Source organism: Pan paniscus, chromosome 13 (genome assembly GCF_029289425.2).
Source record: "Pan paniscus chromosome 13, NHGRI_mPanPan1-v2.0_pri, whole genome shotgun sequence".
In the NCBI taxonomy this organism is placed as follows: domain Eukaryota; kingdom Metazoa; phylum Chordata; class Mammalia; order Primates; family Hominidae; genus Pan; species Pan paniscus.
The window spans coordinates 126,637,276-126,660,890 of NC_073262.2; the positions used below are offsets into that span (position 1 = coordinate 126,637,276).

The 23,615-nt window shown below is 45.3% G+C and overlaps 1 protein-coding gene across 1 annotated transcript in view; it reads right to left on the minus strand.

The window, feature by feature from the left end:
• Positions 1-21,872, minus strand: part of SERPINE2 (serpin family E member 2) — a 63,925-nt gene extending 42,053 nt beyond the window's left edge. Inside the window, exon 1 of the mRNA XM_034955272.4 lies at positions 21,291-21,872. Coding sequence (XP_034811163.2) covers positions 21,291-21,304 — 14 coding nt within the window. The 5' untranslated portion in view covers positions 21,305-21,872. The remainder of the gene's footprint in view (positions 1-21,290) is intronic.
• Positions 21,873-23,615: the final 1,743 nt, after the last annotated feature.

A 23,615-nucleotide genomic window follows, 5' to 3' on the forward strand; every position in this document is an offset into this window, starting at 1 on the left:
TGGATTGTGTGATGTCAGTTTCCTGGTTGTGGTACTGTACTACAGTTATGCAAGATAATGCCTTTGCAGGAAACCAGGTAAAGGGTACACGAGAGCTCTCTGAATTACTATTTTTTTTTTTTAACGACTGCATGTGAATCTATATAACTTCTCAAAATAACAACAAAAAAACCCTACTGTAAAATTTTAGTCAGCAAACAAATGCCAATGTACCTTAAGACAGATCTTTTTATTTCTTACTTTTTCCCTGTATGGCAAATGTACAATCACACAAAAATGTAATATTTTTGGTCCTTTTAAAAAGAATAGCTACAGTTTTAGGGTGCTTGCATAATTGTACATTTTCATAATTATTTGACTTATAACAGTATTAATTCTTATTCTGTAAGAAATTAACAAAAGGATTTAGGACACTATACATGGCCCCTGCAGGCTCCTAAGACAAACCACCCAAGTTCAAATGTCACCTCCACTGCCAATTAACTGTATGACTTTTGACAAGTGCTAGCCTTCAGTGTGCCTCAGCTCCTCCATCTGAAAATTGGTGTAATAGTAGTTCTTACTTTAAGAGTTGTTATAAGGATTTTAAAAAGTACTATGTCTCAGGTTCTTAGGACAGTTCTTGAGGCCCCACTCAAAGCTGGCCTCTGCCGTTACCCCATTTACCACCATCATCACGAAGGCCTGGGGTCCTCTCTTCAGGCTTTGAAGGCCTATACTACAGTCCAGCTTAACATTTCCTCAAGGGCAAAATGTTCAAATATTATAATTTCTAAAAATCAAAACAAATGTTTAAAGCTGCCTTTAAGACTTGTGGTCTTTTTTCAATTTCCTTTATTTCTTTGCTGTTAGAGGGAGTCAAGGGTCTCTAGTATGTGACTTTATCAGACTTTCACATCTGGTCACAGGTCCTCAGGGAAGGTGACTTGAGAGGCCTTGCCCTCCCCAGGGGAAGTAGCTCAGCCCTTTGACTCCATTGACAGCCCTGATGATGGGCTTAGGAAATGATTGATGGTCACTGGCGACTGAGAAAATGGGCGTCAGGCTCTGGCGATTTTCCTTGTGTTCTTTCCAAGGCTGTCAACCTCATGAATAAGGAAGTGTTTTCCTACCAGCCTGAAACTGAAATAGGGTGGGATTATACTAACATAATTCTTTAAGAAGTTTTAGTGTGTTAAAGCCAGACCAGCCCTGCCTCAGTGGTCAACACATTCCATGATAGAAGTCTAGAGTTTAGGCCAACTCTCATCACAGTTTTGTTTAGATGGATGAAATACCTCATATAGAAAATGCTTGATCATTGCTCAAAGAGATCGTTTAGAAATAAATCTGAGCTCCACTGGAAAGCCTGTAACAATGGTAACTGGAAGATGAGGTAATCCAGGAGAAAAACCCTCCATTTTTGCAAGCAGACTCTAAAACACAGTACTTCTCAAAAAAAAATAATAAAATAATAAAAGGGGTAGAAAGATATATAGAAGTCCCTTTATCATAGAAAACTAGGATGAGAAGAAAAAGTACTCCTCACCCCAACCCTGCCGTTCTCCCAGGCTCCATGTCTTTCTAAGTGACACCACCAACTGTTCATCCAAGAACCTAAGCCGAAGTCTGGAAACTGTCCTTCATCATTTCCTTTATCCCACAGAACCATCAACAAGGAAAAGCTCTCTATTGTTTGAATGATCCACCCCTCTCAAGCTCCTCTATCCCCAGCCCAAGCCACCAACATCTCCAGAGGACGACACTGGTCTCCTAGACCCATCTCTCTGCCTGCACTGCCCCAGTGACTCTAAAATCTGAGTCAATCCCTATGATGACTTCTCCATGCTCTTGCAAGAAAATTCAGCGCCCTCGCTCCATAGCCTCTGAGTCGGCCTGTCTGGTCTGGATTTGGCTTCCTTTTCCACAGACAGCAGGCCCCCCTCAACTGCAGGAAATACGTTCTAAGACCCTCAGTGGATGCCTGAAACCATGGAAAATTTGGAACCCTATATACACTATGTTTTTTCCTGTTCATAAGTACCTATGATAAAGTTGAATTTATAAATTAGGCATAGTAAGAGATGAACAATAATAATAGTACAATAATAAAAATATGTTGTTTTTTATATATTATACATATGGATAATATACTGTAATAAAAGTTATTGGAATGTGACGTCTCTCTCAAAACATCTTACTGTACTGCATGTACCAATTTTCAGACTGCAGGTAACTTAGGCCACCAATAAGGTGGAGACTACAGTGCCCTGTCCTCCTTGCAGTTTACAGAACGTGGTTGGTTCTTCCTAGCCTCAGGCCTTCATGCCTATGTTCCCTCTAACTGGATCACTGTCATCTTCCCTTGTCTTTGTGCCTGTGAGCCCACTGGGGACCTTGTCCATCCTGTTCACCATGGCACCCCAGCCTCCAGCATGGCACATGGACACTGAAGTGCTCAATATATAATGGAGGCATTGATGAAAAAGCAAAGCTTTCAATGATCTGTTGATTACCATCATGTATTAAGGTCAATTACAGTGGCCACCATCTTATAAGCAGGTATGGTCTAAAGTATTTGAGGAAGTCTTTTTAAAAAAAAAAAAAAAAAAAAGAATGTACACATTTCTAGAGCAAAGTTTCACAACCTTGTCACTCTTGCCATGTGGGTCTGGATAATTATTCATTGTAGGGGGCTATCCTGTGTATTGCAGAATGTTTAGCAGTATTCCTGGCCTTTACTCAAGAGATGCTAATAGCACCCCACCCAGATGGACCAACCAAATGTCTGGAGACACTGACAAATGTCCCTGAAGGAGAGAGGAAGGATCATCCCTGGTTGGCAACCACTATTACAGAGAAAGTGGTGGTGGTTAGTATTTTAATTCTGCCTTGAAAATGCCTAGTTAACCCATACTTTGTCTGAATCGCACAAGTAATGATGCATTTTAATATGGTATCACCTAACCACCATTTACATCATTTTAGTGGGAACATGCATTCCAAATCCCTAGTAATATTTATGAACAACCATGGAAAGGTTGAATTGTCTATCCTGAGAGACTCAGCTTAGCCTCCTGCATCAGTATTCCAGGTGACGTCTGAAGTGAAATGGTACGAAGAATGGAGGGAAAGGTATAGGAGTCAGAAGAGAGTTGGGGGATAGATGGGTCTTTCCATATCTGGTCTGACCATTCATTTGTGTTTGGCATATAAAAACAGAATAGAAACAAGATAACACCTTAGCGTTTCAGATCCTTCTGGAAAGCACCATCCCATATATTTCCATGGTGGGGCAAAACCCAGGAATGAAATGTGAAAGACTAGGACTCAACACTGATCTCACTCCGTTTGCCCCTCTTCAACTAATATATTATGCTGCTGAGCTTGGAACACCTCTTCAGGAATGCGAAATGATTTCCTAGTTTTACCTGCCACATTGCAACAATATTTTCAATTATTGGCTAAACTGCAAATGCCCCACGAGTCATTTAAATAAATCTCACATGGATGAAATAGTCAATTGTGTTCTCTGAGCAATTCCCAGCTGTAAAAATACAGCCACACCGAACATATTTTTTCTGCAGCTAATTGAAAATACTGCACATATAATGCATGATTTAAAGCACCCAGGAGGAATTTCAATTTGCATTCCCTATTTTAAATGTACAATCAAATGCTGTCTTAAAGTGCTCCACACATTTAATTCAATATTGCTTGCCTGAAGCCCCACTCCTAAATTTTAGCACTATGAATGGATGGTCGAAGGTTTTTAATGCTCCAAGTGACTTTTTAAAACAATGGCTTTAACAGGGTTGCTTTTCCTGAGAAAACAAACGCTCCTAGACATGACTGGTTCAAACCTCTACGGCCCAGAGAAAATTTCCAAAATAGCAGCAAGATGCCTGCCAGGAAAAAGAGACCATGGATAAGGACATCCTTCGTTCAGGAGTCAAACCTGATGTGGTCTCATAAGTGCTCATAGCTGTTGCCCTGGCGTTAGAAATGCCCTTGACATTCTTGGCAGTTGATCAAGATGGTTCATCAAAGGGTGGGTGAAGGCAGCATCTGTGGAGGTGAAGAAAGAAAGGGTGCCCAGAAGCTTGGGATCTGGGAAAAAGGGGTGCCACAAGATGTATGATCATCTTCCATTTCTAACGGAGCTTGAGAGGTTGCACAAACAGTTCATGTGCTCTCCTAGTCAACAAAACAGTGATTCAGGGCCTACATCAAGAGGGAAGCACAAGAGTAGAAGCTTCAAAGATGAAGGGAAGACAGAGCCTGACCTTAAGAGCCTGCAGACTAACAGATGACAGAAGTCCTTAAGGACTAAGAAAAGAGGTAGAATGTGACACATTGAGTTTCAGTCAAATGAGGAAGGTGGCTATTTGCCTTTACTTAACATGAAATAACACTATCAGTTGATGTGTTTCCCACCACAGGGTAAATTAGTAAGAGGAGGTGAAAATCAGAAGAGCAGCCACACCTCTCCCTACTGGGAAGGATAAGACAGTGACCCACAGTGGTAGCAACCAACAAACCATAACCAAAGAATTAAAAGTATCTGAATTTAAAGTTAAGGCGGGTGCAGTGGCTCACACCTGTAATCCCAACTTTAAGAGGCCAAGGTGGGTGGATCACATGAGGTCAGGAGTTTGAGACCAGCCTGGCCAACATGGCGAAACCTAGTCTCTATTAAAAATACAAAAATTAGACTGGGAGTGGTGGTTCACGCCTGTAATCCCAGCACTTTGGGAGGCCGAGGCGGGCAGATCATGAGGTCAGGAGATCGAGACCATCCTGGCTAACATGGTGAAACCCTGTCTCTACTAAAAATACAAAAAATTAGCTGAGCGTGGTGGCGGGTGCCTGTAGTCCCAGCTACTTGGGAGGCTGAGGCAGGAGAATGGCATGAACCCAGGAGGCGGAGCTTGCAGTGAGCTGAGATCGCACCACTGCACTCCAGCCTGGGCAACAGAGTGAGACTCCTTCTCAAAAAAAAAAAAAAAAAAAATAGCCAGGCGTGGCAGCTCACGTCTGTAGTACCAGCTACTCATGAGGCTGAGGTGGGAGAATCACTTGAACCCGGGAGGCAGAGGTTGCAGTGAGCCCAGATCGCACCACTGCGCTCTAGCCTGGGTGATAGAGTGAGACCCTGTCTCAAGAAAAAAAAAAAAAAAAATTTAAAGTTAAATGACATAATGAACACCAGATATGTATTTATTGAACAAATGAAAGTACTAGTCATAACTTAGTGTTCTTCCTTAGATAACCCTTAACTTTTATTTCACGAATTAAGAAACAGATAGGAAATAATGAAAGGACTCAGAAATTATCTATTTCAATCACCTGTCACGAGGGGCTATTCTCTTACATTATCTGACATTACAAAATTAGTCCTTTAGACACTCCCAATCTCTGGAAATGAAGCGACCTAGTATGTGAAACTTTGCTGAACCACTAAACCTCTTGTGCTAACTGACTAGGAAATTCCCTACAAGCAACACAGAACTAAAACAAATGGTTTTAGTTCTATGACATGGGCCATTAACTTGCTTTCACATGGTACTTACCAATTGATATGGCTTGGCTGTGTCCCCACCCAAAATCTCTTCTTGAATTATAATCTCCATAATCCCCCTGTGCCAAGGGCAGGACCAGGTGGGAGGTGATTGGATCATGGGGGCAGTTTCCCCCATGCTATTCTCATGATAATGAGTGAATCTCATGAGATTTGATGGTTTTATAAGTGTCTGGCATCTCCCTTGCTTGCACTCACTCTGTCCTGTCACCCTGTGAAGAAGGTGCCTGCTTTTCCTTTGCCTTCCACCATGATTGTAAGTTTCCTGAGGCCTCCCCAGCCCTGAGGAACTGTGAGTCAATTAAACCTCTTTCCTTAATAAATTACCCAGTCTGGGATATTTCCTTATAGCAAGGTGAGAACAGACTAATACACCAATCAAGCCTCCTATAACAAGTGGGCTTCCCATGAAGATTTTGTTAAGGTGGGGAAAGTCCTTATTGGTCAGAGGACCCTCTTGTTATTTATCCGTCTCTTGTGAGTCTGGTAATTGTTAGTCAGTCTCTCTGACCTGCAATGACCCTGGGTATCCTGACAAACTCCCAAGTTTGTCTTCTCTGCTTCATGCTGGGGATCTCCCTCAGTGATGCCATCTAAGCAGCCAGTGTCTCTGACACCATACAAATAAAATGCAGCACCATTTGGTGATCCAGCCTATGTTTATTCTTCTCCCTTTGGCAACAGACACTATTTACTTACTATCTTTCCCAGAACAATAGAGGGAAGGCAGGAAAGTGCTGAGCTTGTATTCTACAACCTGAGAAGGAAGTAAGGGAAAGGAAGAGCTCAGTGCAGCTAAATCAGCTTCCTAACACATTTAAGTCTACAGGTAGGTTCATTTAAGCAGTTCAGAAACTTTTAAAAAGGTTCAGAAGAAATAAAACAGAGAACATCTTTCCTACCCTCCCTCCAAATATATCAAAGGTGTCATATTAAAATACATGGATTCCAGTAGTACATATGGACTAAACATTTCCCATCTTTTATTAGGTGACTAAAGGGCTACTTTGAGATATGTTTTGGCACCCACAAAAGTAATCCTGTGACACTGGGTAGACATTCTTTTCTTTTTCAGTTCTCCATTCTGGCTCTTGTAATCAAGGTGGGTTTCTTGCACCAAGCCTCTCTACCCAGGCCTGTTGTAAGAAACCCATGCAGCTTTGGTCCATCCATAGCCTTCAGTGTAACTTTTTGGCATGAATTACACATAAAACAGTGACCCAGAAAGAGTTTGAACTGGGTACAAGAGGTGGGTGGTCCCTGGTTCCCACATTTTGACTTCTGGGGAAAAATCATATAAGACATTTTCCAAAATATAGTAAGTAAATAAAAATATATGTATCTGTAGGCACAGGGTATAGATACTTCTAAAGTAGGAAAAGGGAATGAGGCATGGGGAAGATATGAGAAGACGACTTCCACTTTAAGAAAGGTTCCTGTGCTTTTATCTCCAACTCTTTGCGCCTTTTGCTTTCTTCCTTCAGTACAAAGAGTTTGCAAAGAAAATCTCAAAAAAATTTTGTAAAAAGGCGATCACTGCCCACCTCTTCCTGCCAAGCAAGCACCTATCAAACGAAAAAAGTTCTTCAAAGCTCAGAAACCATGTTAAGTGATGGGAAACATGGTTCCGAACCTGGATTTAGTCACCCAGCTACTGAGCTTCGTCCTGTAACCTGACTCCATTTCCTTTGCTACAGGCGATGCTAATGCCTTGTGAAGGGATTTAAGGGCCAGGGGACGTTTGCTATTTCCCAGAAGAAACCTATGCCCATTTAACAGTACTGTGGAACAGGCCTGTTGTCTAGTCCTGGGCCTGCCTGCAATGGGTAAGTCACATACCTGATCTGTGACTCAGTTTCCTCATCTATAAGATCAGTGATAAGCCTCCTTCCCCACCAATGAACTTCAGAGAGCTGCTATGAGGATTACATGAAGATGCTGAAGAACAAGTCAATAACTCTTAGGTTCCACAGAACTTTTCTTCACAAGACCCGCCTGCTGCCCTGCTGCCAACATCCAAAGCTAAGATAGGAGAACAGGGACTTCTAGAATTAAAAGTCAATGACAATGGAAGTTCTCCTTCTCAGCTTTATCTAACCTCTGGTATAAGAAACTGCACCAACGAATCTTTAGGGATGAAGGGGGCTGAGCTTCTTTTTGTCACGAAGTTGCATTTTATAGGGGAGAACATCTCTCCAGTTACTCACAGCCAATTATGGAGACAATGATCCCCAACAATGGGGCTGGTGAGTAGCTGCACAGAAGATGGGGGAAGAAACTTTCATAAAGCCCCTACTATGTGCACAGCTCTGTGAACACATCATCTCACAGACTCTTACACACAGAGATGCAGAGAGGTTGGGGAACCTGCCCACATCACACAGAAAAAAAAGAGAGCACATAGGGGTACCCACCACAAGACTGGCACTGCCAAGGGCTTCTCCCAGGGACAGGTCACCTGCCCGCCCCTTGCCCAATCCCCTGGGTCTCTTTTCATTCCCTCAGTCAGAGTGCAGGATTGGCACTAACCCCATTCCCCAGCTTTCACCTCTCTTTTTCCTCCCAGATGTATAAGTGTGTTTCCAGCACATCTGACCAACTTCTCCCACATTGCAAGAGTGAGGCTCCCCTCCTCCAGCGTTAATTCTTTATTTCTTTGATTAACTTCTAATTCCCATGCATGCTTGGATATAGGGCATCCCCCAGATAAGACAGCCCTCTTCTTTTCCCAGTGAGAAAATCCCTACCCCCTACAAATTTTGGTCAATCTGCCCAAATAAACTTTATGACTCACATGAAATCACATACACTATGAGTTAGAAATAGTACTTTTCATTCCATGTTCACCTTCCATGAAGCAATTTAGCTCACAGTCTTCCCAGGTAGTGTCCACATGCCTGTCTTCAATTTGTGATTGTCTAACCATTCTTCTAAGCACAGCACCTCCTTACCTTCCAAGTTGCCTATGACACAGCACTTTTCAAAACGACGTGCAACACTGCCACTGAAACACCTACCCTAGGCCATCAGAAGCCCTTCAGAGTGACCAAGAAAGTTGCCCTCAGAGGCAAAAATATATTCACGATCCACACAGCATATTAGTGATCGTGTTACTTTTAAAGTGACCTTCAATGGTCTTAATAAAATTTCAAATGACAGAGGGCAGCTAGCTCCTCAGGAAACCCATTTCCTCTTCTTGCCAACCGCAGAGCTGGGCTACATTTCCTAGCCTTCAAGGTAGGTGGGCGTGACCATAAGGCTGAACTGTACTTAATGAAATAGGAGAAGTGACACATTCCACTCCCAGGCCTAGCCTATCAAAATCTCCCATATGCAGTCCTCCATGATCTTTCTGCTTCCACCAGTTCAATGCTGACAAGTACGTGACCTTAGCAACTGCCTGTTAAATAAAGTGGAACCACAGACAGGAAGAGGCTGGGTCGTCAAATCACCAGGTTTCACATAAACATGCCCACTTTGGGCTTTATACAAGTGGAAAATAATCTTCCATCATGTTTGAGTCACGGTACATATTTGGGTTTATTTGTTACAACAACTAGCACTACCTTAACTAATTCAATGTTGAATATCTGGCAACTCTGAAGTTATAACCTCAGGAACAAGTACTAAATCTGTATTCAATTTCTTTGCCTCTCTTTTTTAAAATTTAACCCCTTTTCATGAAGCAACCTCGATAAGCATTCATAATATGCATTGACTGAGAGAATTTCAGGTGAATTTGCCTTCCCCATCTGTTCTCAGCCAGTCACTCATGGATCTCATCTATCTAGCTTTTTTTTTGCGAACTCTAATGATTTTGTAAGGACCCTACTAGACGGCAACTCCCTTTCTGCAGAACAATTTTGAGGAAATTTTTTGCTTCAGACACACAGTTTCCAAGCCGGGACACTCTTTTCCATAGAGAAAATTCTGTATTTCAGTGCCTTTTCATGACATACTCAGAAATTGCTCAGGTACCATTTTCAGCTTATGTGCCTGGCCCAGAAGGGATCAGGCCTTAACACAGGCTTGTGTATTCCCGTGTCTTGCTGTCATAGATATTTAATGTTTCACACCTTTCCAAAGTTGTCCATGAAAACTTTTGTCTTCCTTTCAAGGGAATTAATCTCTCCACTGTGAAGGAGTTACCTGTTTTTCTTCAGCCATAAAGAGCACGTCAGAGACTAAATAGCCAACTCTTAGCTGATACAAATCAATAAATACCAATTCTACAAAGTTTCGGGCAAAAAGGATTTAGTGGAGAGTCAAGTAAAAGAAAAAATGAGGACGGTTGTGCCCAGGAGGGCTACCTAGACACTGGTGTTTATCAGCTATGTGCCAACATTTCCCTCTGCAGAGAGATTTACCTCTGGCACAAAGTAGTGACTGACACTTAAGTCACTTCTCTGCATGAAGGGCTTGGCATTAGCACTACTGAGCCCCCCTGCTGGCTGGCTGTGTGAAAGCTGGGCGTTACTCCCCTAATCTCGCATAGGAGGACACCTGTCGCTCACCCAGATTCCTCAGCTACAGAACCATCTTGGGCTACCAGCCTCTCACGTGGTGAGGCAATGCACAGAAAGCACTTTCCTGGCCCACGGCTCGCATGGGCATCAGGGACTGCTGCAGTCTTCAGGGTCACAGACTGCTCTCCTGGTGTCCTGTCCTAACTGAGAGGGAGGGGAGGGGACTTCCACGCAGCCTTCCCCAACAGTTCAGTCCACACTGACCACTGCCAGCTTGACCTCCCAAACATGTCACTGGTATCAACTCATTTTGGCAGCTGATTATTGATCCAGTACAGGACTTAGGGACAAGGTGGGAGTGGTAGAAGTGGTTGGGTCTGGTGGAGGGATATTTTATCACCATGATAATAAAAAAAACTGAGGTAATTTCATTTTTGCTTTCAGATCCTCTACAGACAATGCTCCCTGATTGCCTCCCCCTCCCCCACACCATATGCCACTGTTCTAGACTATCTCAAATTGTTATTAAATATCATGGATGTGCCCTTTCTACCTAAATAGATAAACCCCTCAAAGATTGGCCTGTTTTGCAGATACTTCTGTGCCCCTCTAAGCACCTATTACAGAGTAAGTGCTCAAAAACTAGCTCTTCAGCTGCACGTCACCCAAATACAATAGGCTGCCACCTTCAACTTCCTTCTTGTCCTGTGTGGGGTGTATACATTAAGAACAAGTCTTGTGGACTCTCTTTTACCCTCTAGAATGAATCTTCCTCGAGAACACAGGAGTGAATACAGAGACGACACAATAGAGAAAAAGAGCATGAATCAGCCATGGGACTCTAGGATCGGGTTGTAAGAGCCACCAAGTTATGTGGGCCGCTAAGGGCTAACCAAGGGTGAGTGGCAGCTGATGGCAGTTCTGTCATCAAACTGTACCCAGACTTGGCATCTGGAGAGGTAACAGGTGACAGGAGTCAAAGACGTGAATTCTCAACCTGCCACAGCCCTGCCTTTGCCAAGCGACTCGAGTCACTGTATTTCCTATTTCCCATTTCCCTGCATGTTAATTGGGGACACTGTGATCTTTCTCTGCAAGGAGGGTAATATCCTCATCATTCTCTATTCTCTAGCTATGGAAATAAAGCACAGAGAGGGAAGTATTTTGCCTAAAGCCACACACTACTAAGTGTGGACCTGGGGTTTGAAACCAAGTTTGTTTGACCTCTAAACTCATCCTCTGCCCAGCAATGCTCTGACCTTCAATCTGTGAGGCTGTGCATCACTGCTCAGCCACATGGCTTAGCCTCAATCATTCCTGAAGATAGTGTTTCAGGATCCAAAGTGTCCACCACAGAGAGACACAGACCCGGAGTCTATATCCCATCAGTGGGAATCGGAGCCGGGTGTTCTACACACCTGAATCTCATTTTTCTCACCTATAAACCAGGAATGATTTCTACCTTACAAGGGTTGTTAGGATTCAACAGGATCGTGTATAAAAGATGCCTAATAGTACTTGACACACTGATGATGCATAATTTTCCACTTCCCTCTCCCCTTGGAAGTACTTTTTGGGCTCCTCTGTGCCAGCTATGGTGGGAGGAGCCCAAAAGAATAAGATACTCCACTTGCAGGTTCCTAACAGGGCAGAGAAAACACACGCAGAACCAGAACACAAGGTAGAGAGCAGTACACAAGCATAATTTTGCCACTGTACATGTAAAAAATGTACTTGCCCCACTCATAGAAATTTTAGGCTAAGAAGTGACATATGCATTGGAAAAACTATGTCTTCATACTTTCCACTATGCTAAATTAATTCAAATTAGTATGATCAGAACTATGATATTCATGATTTACCACCTTGCTGCACAAGAACAGGTTTATTATGAATACTGTGGCATCCTTAGCCAATCCTCCAAATTGTTATTTTAACTAACATGTCATTAAGAAATTAGCACAGGTTTGGCATAAGATAATAGGATTCTTTTAGTATACAAATTTCAAAGAGAACAATCCACACCTTTAGAAAGAAAGCTCTCCCTTACAATTAAGTCATCACACAGATTCTCCCTGGCATCCCCTAATCTCACTGTTAGAGCAACAACTCAGGTGTGGGCATATACTCAGACTGCTGTATGAAGTCCAAAGTGGATAACTGCCAGTAAAATCCTTAAAAAATCCTATCAATGGTAGCAGAAAACACATTTCCTATCTGGGAATGCTTGCTAAGGTTAACCCAACATTCTTAGAACTCTTTTGCATATTGACGGAATCAAATCATAATTAAATGACCATCACCATGTGCTTTAACAATATTCACCATATGTTTAAAATAGTTATTTCTTGGTATCTGGACATCACTGGACACAGTAGAATGATTTTTTCACAGTCAGAAAAACAAGAATGAAAAGAGAAGCCTCTGGATGCTACCCTTGCAGAGACCTAAATATTAAACCAAATAGATTATTTTTCCTACTGTATAGACATTTTTTGTTTTGTTTTATTTTGAGACAGAGCCTCCCTCTGTTACCCAGGCTGGAGTGCAGTGGCACAATTCTGCTTACTGCAACTTCCGCCTCCGGGGTTCAAGTGATTCTCATGCCTCAGCCTCCCAAGTAGCTGGGATTACGGGCGTGCGTCACCATGCCCAGCTAATTTTTTGCATTTTTAGTAGAGACAGGGTTTCACTATGTTCAGGCTGTTTTTGAATTCCAAGCCTCAAGTGATCTGCCCACCTCAGCCTCCCAAACTGCTGGGATTACAGGCGTGAGCCAGCATAGACATGTCTGGCCCTGCATAGACATTTATTCGTTATTCACAACTAACCTAATGGAAAAAAGCAGCCAGCATGACAGGGCTACCTGCAACGTGTTCCCTGGAAGACCTCTTGGTAACACTGCTGTTTACATCTCACAAATGCAAGGGTGGAGTCAGAAGGAGGTTATTTCATGCAACAGCCTTCCTTTGCTTCATGGCCAACGCACAAGAGCCTGAAGCCTGCGGGCAGGACAGATGACCAGGTGATCATTGGGGAGTACTGCCCACTGAGAGTGCAGCAGGAAAGGTGTCTGGAAACAAAGCATGCAAAGACACAGAGCAAGTCACTCATTCATCAGGCCAAAGACACAAGAAAGACATGAGTCTCGGAGAAGTGCTCACCTGTACTTCTGTGACAAATATTACCCAATGCCACAACCACAGCCACCTCGTGTCCCGAAAGTCAGCTCCATTCCTGCCACTGTGCTTAGCGCCTAAGATATACTCTTCGCTTCATCCTCACAACACTTCAGGGGTGCTTAAGCCTAAACACCTTTAGGCCCAACTCACGGATGGGCTTGGAGATGTTTAGAAATTTGGCTTTGGCTCATAGCCTCCAATATGTAGCCTCTAGATTCAAACCAAAGCCCGCTGGCCTCCAAATCCTCCACACTCTTAATTACTATACAGTGGAGGAAAAGGAGGAAACACATATTTTAAAATGACAAATTTTGAAATAAAGGTAACTATAAACCTTAGAAAAAGAAGTTAAATCGCAAACAGAGTTCAATTAAGCATCTTTGAAAAGTCATGGCACACTTGTTCTGTGATTCTGCTGAGTTTTATCCAGCTCAGCTTAAGTTATTCGCTTGGACTCTGTGTAAATCTCTCTACCTTCTCAATCCAAAGGTCAGTACTAATTTTAGATTTCAGTCCCAGAAAAAAACAAGTGTCTAAGGAAGGAACTAGGGGGCCAAAGGCATAAAACCATGATTCAAACGTACCACACAGATACTGGCCTCTTTCTGTATCATGTGTTTTGGTTGTGATACTAGGGCTATCACGCAGCACGGCGAAGAGGTAGTCTTGAAAGGAGGAGTGTGCTTTGACACAAATTTCTTCTCAAGAAGGTATAAACATTGATGGGATGTAAATCTTTGAATATCCATGGTATCAGCTCACGGTTCACACATCTACAGACCCGGGTCCAGGCTCTGGCACTGACACATAAAGGCTGTGCGACCCTACATATTCACAGGGTGTGCCACTTTGGCATACAGGCTGTGTGACCCCCACATACTGCGTGACCGTGGACCCTTTATCTCTGCCACACCCTTCCTTCCCAACTACATGAGTGGGAATGATATCAGCATCTAGCTGAGAGGCAGGCACGAGGCTCTAGGAGACCACATAGAGATTCCGTTGGGGGGAAAACAGAAAGAAAGGCAGCTGGGGAACGCCAGGCAGCACGGTCCTCTCCACTCCCTTTCCTCCTAACCAAGGATTGACCATGTGATTCGGGATTCAGCCAATCATAGAACCTCCCTCCTCTGCCCACAGCCATTGGTACACGGAAGGGCATGGGACCATGTGACCTAGCATCGGCCAATCATAGGACCTCACTCCTCTGCCCACAGCCATTGGTATAGGGAAGAGCATGTGACCATGTGACTTAGCATCAGCCAATCATAGGACCTCACTCCTCTGCCCACAGCCATTGGTACAGGGAACAGCATGTGACTGAAACTGAGCCAATCAGAATTCCTCCCTAGGATTCCCACCCCCACCGGCTGGAACTAACTGAAAAGCCCCTTTCCTCCTCACTGAGGAGGCTGTAGGGAGGTAAGCCTGGAGCTACCTACAGTCATGGTCCCGGAGAGGACAACCACAATCAGCAGACAGAAGCAGAGATGAGAGGCAAGGAGAGAGAGAAGAAAGCCTCCAAGTCCTCAGTCTTTGGTTCCAGTCATCTTCAGGGCCAGAGTCACCTCTCCCATGCTTGAGTGGGCAGTGTCAGCCAACAGCTCTCCGCCTTGTTTCCGAGTTATTTTGATTTGGGTTTGTTCTCTTGTAAGCAAAAGATAATGCAGTAGTTAATAGTTCCTATAATCTTAACAGTGACCAAATCCTCAGTAAGAATAACTTCTTGAGTGGATTTCTTATTTAAAAACTGAAGAAATAAATTTTAGTAGAGGAAGCAAACATTGCCTTTATTTACATAGCACTTTCCCCAAAGGAAGAAAGAAACATCCATTTTCATTTGTAGTCACCTTATTCATTTCCGAGTGGGCTTTGTATTTGGCATTAAACTCTTTCACATACCCACATCCACCTTCAAGATTTGGCCCATAAAAACTTAGGATAAAAACAAGTGGTTATTTTTTCTATAGCTATATTTGCTGGCACTACATGGAGGGCGAAAGTTGGGGTAGGGGTAAGAGAAGGCACTGATGCTATTTTTGGTATGCTCTCAAGAGAAATTCCCCAGGTTACGAGTTCTCACTAGGGGTTGGGGGTGGGGCATGGTTTACAAAAACAAAGTGCGTTTACCAAGATTTGCAGCCGTAACAGGAAATCCTTTCTGACTCTTGATGGGATTTTTTCTTTTATATTAAAGTCTCCTCCTATTATTCTTCAAAGAATTAAATAAGAAAAATGGAAAGGCACAATGGATGTAAATTCCAATTCTCAAATGATCTTCTGAAGCAAAGGATAATGTCTTAGGTCAAACTGTGGCAAAAGCCTGGGTGTTCCTGATCTAATCTTGAACTAGGGTGTCCACCCCAACCTTTGGAGGAATCCTAGGACATGTTTGCCAAAACATACGAGTGGAATTACAAATAGAGGATTGTTTGGGCTCAGTGGCCATCCTCATGCACAGAAAGAATCCCAGAAGGGATGCCGACTTCCCTGGACTGGGCTTACATCCAGACCTAGAAATCTAACAGCAGAATAAAGGCAAGACTCACTGACTGTAGAAATAGACTTGGCCTGTTGGATGGGAGGTGGTATTTCTCAAAAGAGAAATAAAATCATACTAATCTTTCAGTATTCTTAAATTGGGAACTTGCAGACAAGAGATAACCTAAAGATGTAGTTTATTGCATTTGACTCCATTCTGTATCTAAGGGTATTTTTTAAAAACCCAACATTGGTTTTCAGATTAGGCGTGCAATCTACTCATGAGGAAAGATGGTTTGCAAAGAGAAGATGGGCACATTTATGTGTGGAGAACAGGTTGACAAGATTCAAGTATATGGGACCTAATTTATTTAAAATTTTTATAAATGCTCTAAGTGGGAATACAAACTAAATCTTCATGTTGGCCCATGATGCTGTTTCTGAATATAATGCTGAATGATTTTATAGGCTTAAAAAAGTGAGAGACAAGAACTTTAAGGTGTACGAGCACAGGATAATGCATTTACGAAAAAATTTTATCTAGACTTAACATTTATGAGAAAGCCACATCAAAAGGAAACTGAGCCAAGAATTTATAGGTTTTAAAAATAAGACACCTTTTAGATCATTTATTTCAATATACCCATTATATAGACAAGGAAACTGAGTTCTAGATGGTAACCTACACGCTCTATTGGTGGTGCAGCCCATACCCTCTCCCAGCCTGCTCTTTCCACCAAATGTGATTGACGATACCAGCCAAAAAAGTTCCATGGCAAAAAAAAAAAAAAAAAAGTCACCAAGAGGTCATATATCACCATCACCAAGGTTAATAGAAATAAACCAAAATGCATTCTCCTACCCTGTAAAACCACGAAATGCAGAGTGCAGCCCAGCCAACAGACCTCAAGGAGGGCAGAACCATGCCAAAGGGAGGTTCAGATGAGGATAACTGAAGTGAACACAGGCACACAAGTGCTTCTATATTAGACTTCCGCTTTTCTCTAAGTAATGTTTTATCTCAAAAGACAAGGTTAATCAAAAATTTAAAATGTCTGAGAATATATATTAAATTTGCTAGTACCAAAATGAGGGCTGGAGGTCTGGCAGAGAGAGCTCCCCTTTGAGTCTGGAATACAAACACTCTTCCATAAAGCATGCAGTAAACTTACAAAAAATATGAATATGGTTTAGTTCAGACATCTGTTAATTGCCTTTGGGCCACACACCACCGCTGGTGCAAATAAAACTAAAACACAGGCACGTCTTTCTGGAGCTTAGAGTCTACTGGATAGGGCATGTTGCTACAACACAAAAAACTGCCATCATTGAGGTAGGCACGGGGAGGGGTGACATGTGTGTACACTGCACATGTGCCACAGAGGGCTGGGGTGGTGACTGCCAGCAAGGCCTTTTTGAGCCTCAGTCTTGAAAAAGGAGAAATCAGCCAGACAACGAACACAGGAGGAGAAAGGGAATTCCAGGCAGAGGTACAGAAGGAGCAAAGGCAGAAAAGCACTGGGCGGTACCAGTGCAGTTTACGGGAGGTTCAGTTTTGCAAGAAAAGAATGTTTCAGGCAGGGGACAAGGCAGGGAGATGGGAAGGGAGTGAAGAAAGCTTTGACTCTGTTGGGTCATTACAAATGGCCAGCAGCCTGGTGAGCCCATGGAGCACTGTGGAAAGTTCCCTGGCTGCATGCTGACAGGAACTGAGTTCTGGGTCAAGACTCTGCCCTAAGGCGTCTAAATGACCTCGGGAACACACTGTATGACTCTGGGTACCACATGTAAAACAAGGTTCCCCATGTTCCAAGGGTGGGGGACTCCCTGGGATGGCCTATGCCTCCATATTTACAGACTCCCCACTGCTGTTTGGGATATAGAATCGACCCTGCCCTATCTCCACCCAGGGGGGCTGCGAGGAAGTGGGGCAGTAGTCAGGCTTGTAGAAATGCTTTGTAAACAGCAGGACTGTCATCAACACTAGAACTCTGTATTAACTACCCTACAGAAGCTCAAAAGCATCTTCAGAAACTCGGGTACAACACTGTATAAAGATAGCGGAGAGCTCATCTTTCAATCTTGAGATACCAAACTTGTGATATGACATGGCCACTCCTTTAGAGTCAGGGGTTTAAGCCCAGATCAAGAGGGAGCCATTGAATTTTATTAGGAGGGACCCAAGAAGACTTGGATTTGGGGCAGCAGGAGGAAAGTCACACCAGCAATAACATGGAAGAGAGTTAGAAGGGATGCAACATGAGGTGCACGACACTGTGCAGTAAGCACTAGGCATTCCCAGGCTGTCGATGATCGTCTCAGCCTAGGGTCTCTAGCTCTGAAGCCCATGGGAGCCAGAACGCCACTATAAGCAAGGGTCACAGGTCTGGGGGAACCAGAAAGCAACCTACCTCCAGTGTATTCAGGCACTGGAAACCCAGCAGCAGCTGAGGTTTGCCACATGGGAATGTAAGCCTCCTATTCCAGGTTTTTTTGGTTTTGTTTTTGTTTTTTGTTTTTGTTTTGAGACAGAGTCTCACTCTGTCACCCAGGCTCAAGTACAGTGGTGCCATCTCAGCTCACTGCAACCTCTGCCTCCCAGGTTCAAGCGATTCTCCTGCTTCAGCCTCCCGAGTAGCTGGGATTATAGGCGCAGCTAATTTTTGTATTTTTAGTAGAGACGCGGTTTTACCATGTTGATCAGGCTGGTCTCGAACTCCTGACCTCAAGTGATCCGCCTGCTTCAGCCTCCCACAGTGCTGGGATTACAGGTATTAGCCACCGCGCACTGCCTCATCCAGGTCTTCTGGCCTTTAGGAGAAGCTATACATCCAAGTGGCATCTCCAGATTTCTAAATATTAACTCAAGTTGTATATACTTTGTTCAGGCCAACAACACTGCTGCCTACTGCTAGAAGTGGCACGCCGGCCACCATTTTGCCACTTTTGGGCTCTAAAGCAAGGCAAGGCCAGCGTGACTAGAGCAGACCTTTGTGGAATTTCACAGCACGAAGAAGCAACAGGATCTGGTGACAGCCTGCATGTGGGCAGTGCGGGAGCCCGGCATCACCGTGAGACCCCTGCTCCAACATCTCCATGAACGGTGGAACCACTGCCAAAAAAAACGGACAAATCTGTGCTAACAATGAAGCGGATATGGGGTGGGTGGTGAAAACTAAAATCAATTTTGGATTTATTTTGGGGTGTTTTTTTGGCCTAAAGGGCTTGGGTAAGCGCACCAGACTGCAGGTAACTGATTGGAACACAGGAGCATGCTCAAGCTAGCTTACATGCCAATCTGGGACTCACTTCATATTGGTGAGAGTCGAAGCTGTGGGAACATGGTTCACCCAAATACACAGAGCACAAAAGGGATGACAGCGAACCCTGGGTAACCCCAAGAGGTAGCAGAGATGCCAGGGAGGAATAAGGAAAACCAGAAGGTGGCAACCAGGGGTGAAAAAAAAAACCATCAGAAAGGAATAGAAGAACCTCATCAAATGCCACGGAGAAACCTAGTGGGTATCCATAAGATTGCTTGTTCAGATGAGAACACAGGGACACAGGGAGGGAAACATCACACACTGGGGCCTGTGGTGGGGGGCGGGGAGTGAGGTAGGGGAGGGATAGCATTAGGAGAAATACCTAATGTGATGGGTTGATGGGTGCAGCAAACCACCATGGCACGTGTATACCTATGTAACAAACCTGCACGTTCTGCACATGTACCCCAGAGCTTAAAGCATATTAATAAAAATTAAAAAAAAAAAGATTGCTTGTTCAGGAAGTCACGGGCCTTGAACTTTGAGGAGACTCTGGCCAGCTTGCAAAGAGCTGAACAGGAAGGGGAGACCAGTTTAAGAAGCCTGGAGAGACGTGGTTGTCACTACAGGTGAGCTGAGGATGCAGGGACAAGGGAGGTTAAGGCATTCTTAAAATACTACTAAAAAAGAAAAAAGCTCACAGGGAGAGACTGAAGATAAAAGTAAGAAAAGGGAGTAACACTCACAAGGAGAGAGAGGCACTGGGAGTTGGGATTCAGGACACAGCTGGAGACATTAGTCACTGCCCCAAGGAGGCCATCTCTCTATATCTCTCTAAGTTCTCAGTCTAACTTGATTTTTCTTTATAATTCTACCTTATTCATTTATCATACATTTTACAACATATTATGTTTGCTTTTAGTTGGTTTTCTCCCACAAGAATGACAGTTTCAAGCGAGCAAGGATCTGCTCTATTTACCACCTATGAGTATCCAGCAAAGTACCCAGACACAGTAGATGCTTAAGAAGATTTATTGGATGACTGGGTAAACACAGAAAAGTCTGTACAGGGGAGATGGGGGAGGACGTGAGGAGATACTTATGACCTCTATTCTCCTGGTAGAATGGGCTACAAAGTCACCTGCCAAACCCGCAGGAGGAAAAGCATTGGAGATCGCTTGCATTGAAGATTACAGTGGGAGTCCGGTTTGCAACCCGGAAGAAGGAGCTTGCGGGTTGGAGGCACTAAGAGTTTTCAGAAGTTGAGCATCTCAAGAGAGGGCAAGACTTGGAGGTACTTAGAGGACTTGGTAGCTGGAGTACATGGAAGACACTGGATTTGAGACGGTCAAGGAAGTGCGCATCTAGAGCGTCCCCCACATGGACTTTAGGTCTAGAGGAGGAGAAATAGCCCAAGAGCCAAAGTCCCCATGCGATGGGAAAAGAACTGGCTGGAAGAGGACAGCAAGGCTGAGATGCACCCAGGGACGTGGCCAGGTCACCACCTCATTTCCAACTCTACCACCTCAAACAATCTCTGACTGGTATTTAATCACCCTTGTGTGGAAGTGAAAATTAGTTTTTTTTGGAGACAGTACTTTTAAAATTAAACTAATATGAAGTTCATGGGACACGGAAATTTTCTGCATAGATTCATTTTTGTTTTTAGAATAAAACACGATGACATTTTCATGACCTTCAGTAATTGCCCTGCATGGTACGATATTTTCAAACATTATTTTAACAAAGAATCAAAATTTGGGGGTTAAAAGAAACCTTAGATTACTCAGGTTAGTACCTTCATTTGCATAGCCAAAAATTTTTCTATTGAAATACTGCAAATAGCAAATAAGTACTGATTTAGACCTTCAGATAGTGTTGAAACTGTCTTCAATTTTCGAAGTGTGGTTTAGGATATACAAATTAGCAATGTTGACATTTCTTCCAGTTATCTGTGCTCAAGTTTTGATATACAATCTTCAAAGTACACAATTATCACATATATTGTTCCACAACAATTCAGACAAGTAAACGGCTTCTTGGCTTGAAAGAGGAAGTCACACCTTCGAACACCTTTTTATGCTGATGCTAAATATAAGAACGTCCCCTGCAAAGCAGCCAAAGCCAAGACAGCAGCATTCGAGATTTCTCCAGAGACACACACACAAAGAATGTGTTTCGTTCATTAAAACACTAAAACCTTCAACAGCATCTTCCATAATACCTGAAGGTGGAGTGCTGTCTTATGTAATAGAAGCCTTCCTTCCCCGCTCAGTTTGTGGACACATTAAATGCCTAATTCCTTCCAGAATTTCTGAGTACCGTACTTTCATTTTACCTGCAGTCACTCATCCGCCTCGCAACTCCCGTTTCTACAGATGATGAAAATAGCAAAGACCTGCTCGCTCGGGTTAAATCGGCTGCCAGAGGCCAAGTTAAAGGCTTTCCCCACACCGCGCGTCACCTCCCCCTGCACAGGCAGAGGTAACAAGTAAGAGTGCGCCAGTCTCTCCCCATCCGGCGGCGCGCAGCCTAAGTCCGGGGTAGGGGTTGCCGGCGAGCAGCTGGAAACCTCAGGTTCAGGGTCAGGGCCGGCTCGGATGGCCGGGCAGGAGCCACGCCGGCCCCAGGGCTCCCAGCTGCGGGTATCACTGGACGCCACCCCGGGGCGGCCCCGCCTTGCCCTGCCCGGGTCCCGCTCGGGGCTCCCGGCGGGCGGGACCGGGATGCCCAGCGCGCACCCAGCCCCGGCCAAGGCGGCCCGCGGGAGGCTGAGAAAGTTCTCTGCTCCCCGACGTCGGCGCCCCAGGGTCCCGCTGGCCCCGCTGGCCCCGCAGCTTCCCGGCCGGGCGCAAGGTCAGGGAGCAGGGCCGGTGGCGCGCGGAGCCCCGGGGAGCGTCCCCCGCCGAGGGCAGCGCCGGCCGCGCCCGGGACTCACCGCGCAGCCTGTACTCACCGCGCTCGCTGGATCCCCAGGGGGCGGCCGCGGAGGGCGGTGCGGCCGCAACCGGAGCGGGAGCCTGGTCTCGGCGGCGCGGGGAGTCGGAGGACGGAGCGAAGCGGCGGCGGCGAGGAGGGTCACAGCCGGAAAGAGGCAGCGGTGGCGCCTGCATACGCCGCGCAGCCCGGGCAGCCTCACAGCGCAAGCTGGCTGCCGCGGCGGCGGGGGCTTTATCGGCGGCGCCGCGCGGGCCCCCGCCCCTTCCTGCCGCCCCCGCCCCCGGCCCGCCTTGCCCCGCCTTCCCGCCGCCTCCTTTGTGTGGCCGCGGGCTGCAGCGTCCCCGCGCCCGGCCTCCAGGACGCCCCCTCTCCGCCTGCGACTTCTCGGATGCCGCCCCGCCAGGGGTCCGTGTCGTGGGGCTGCGCCCGGAACGCGCCGGGGAGACGCGCAGACCCCGAGGTGCGGCGCCAGCCCGGGCCCAGCTGCACGTGGGTCTCCCGGATGGGGGTGTGTGAGGTGGCGGGGGGAATACCAGGGCTCGTACCGCGTCCCTGAGACGCAGGGCATGTCGTCTTGGCTGCCCCCTGGAAGAGACAGAGGGCGCCCTGAGACAGCGCTCACTCCTCCGGGTGATGGGGAAACGGTGCCAGGACGCGGCCGGGAAGGGGCAGATAACCCCTCGAGGCGTTTTGCAGGGTGTCCTAGAGCTGACTTCTCCCTGCCTAGGGGACAGAGGAACGGCGGCAAGTCGCCTTAGGCAAATACAGACGAGGGGATCCAGAAAACTGGATTCCTGGCTATGGTGATAGCATGAGGTACCCGCAGCGTCCTGGGAACCCAGCCCTTCTCAGCCGGTAACCACTGCTGCTGGGACCCGGTGCGCGATAGACAGGCACATACCCCAGGGGCCTGCAACAAATGACCGTCCCGCTCCGGGCTCTGTTACCTGGATCTCTCTTAGTTGGTTCCTCCTTTGCCTCTAGTTAGGTTTCTGGGGACCCAAGGACCCAACTTTAATGACAGTAATTTATGTAGCCGTTAGTGTAGAATCGTCGCTAGCAGGCAGACGGCCCCAACAGCGAGGAAGAAATGTAAATCTCCCTATACACAGCCCTGGATTAAGGGTACAGCTACTGATGAGAGCCACTTGGAAGATCAGCCTGCAGTCACCCCTTGGCGTGCAGGTGGCCGTGCCAGAGCGTGCACGTGTGTGTTGGGGAAGGGGTTGCTCTGAAAAGTGTAAAATCTGGACCAGCCTAAGGGTGTTCTCAGTCTCTCATAGAGGGAAACAGGCTATGGGAGGCTTGGTCCTAAAATAAGGAGCAAACAGTCTACAAAAATGAGCATCTGTTTAATTATTTTACAGTCATACCAAATATTTATATTCAGTTACAGGGTAACTTTCTTATTCTCTGTGCCTGAAATGCTTTTTGTCCCAGGATCTTCTATGTTGTCTGCATCCTTACACTTGAGGTCACAACTCAAATGTCCTCTCCCCTAGGAAGCCTCCCCTGACCACTTGAGATAAAGTCACTTTATCCCCTCTAACCTATGACTTCCTTCATAACCCTCATCATGAATTGATTTTTTTTTTACCTTGTTTCTTGCTAGTTTTCTTCTACTCTCTCTCATTGGAATATACTCCCAGAGACCAGGGAAGAGAAACTAATTTCAATATTGTTTCCAACTCACTCTATCCCTAGTGCCTAGAGCCATACCACA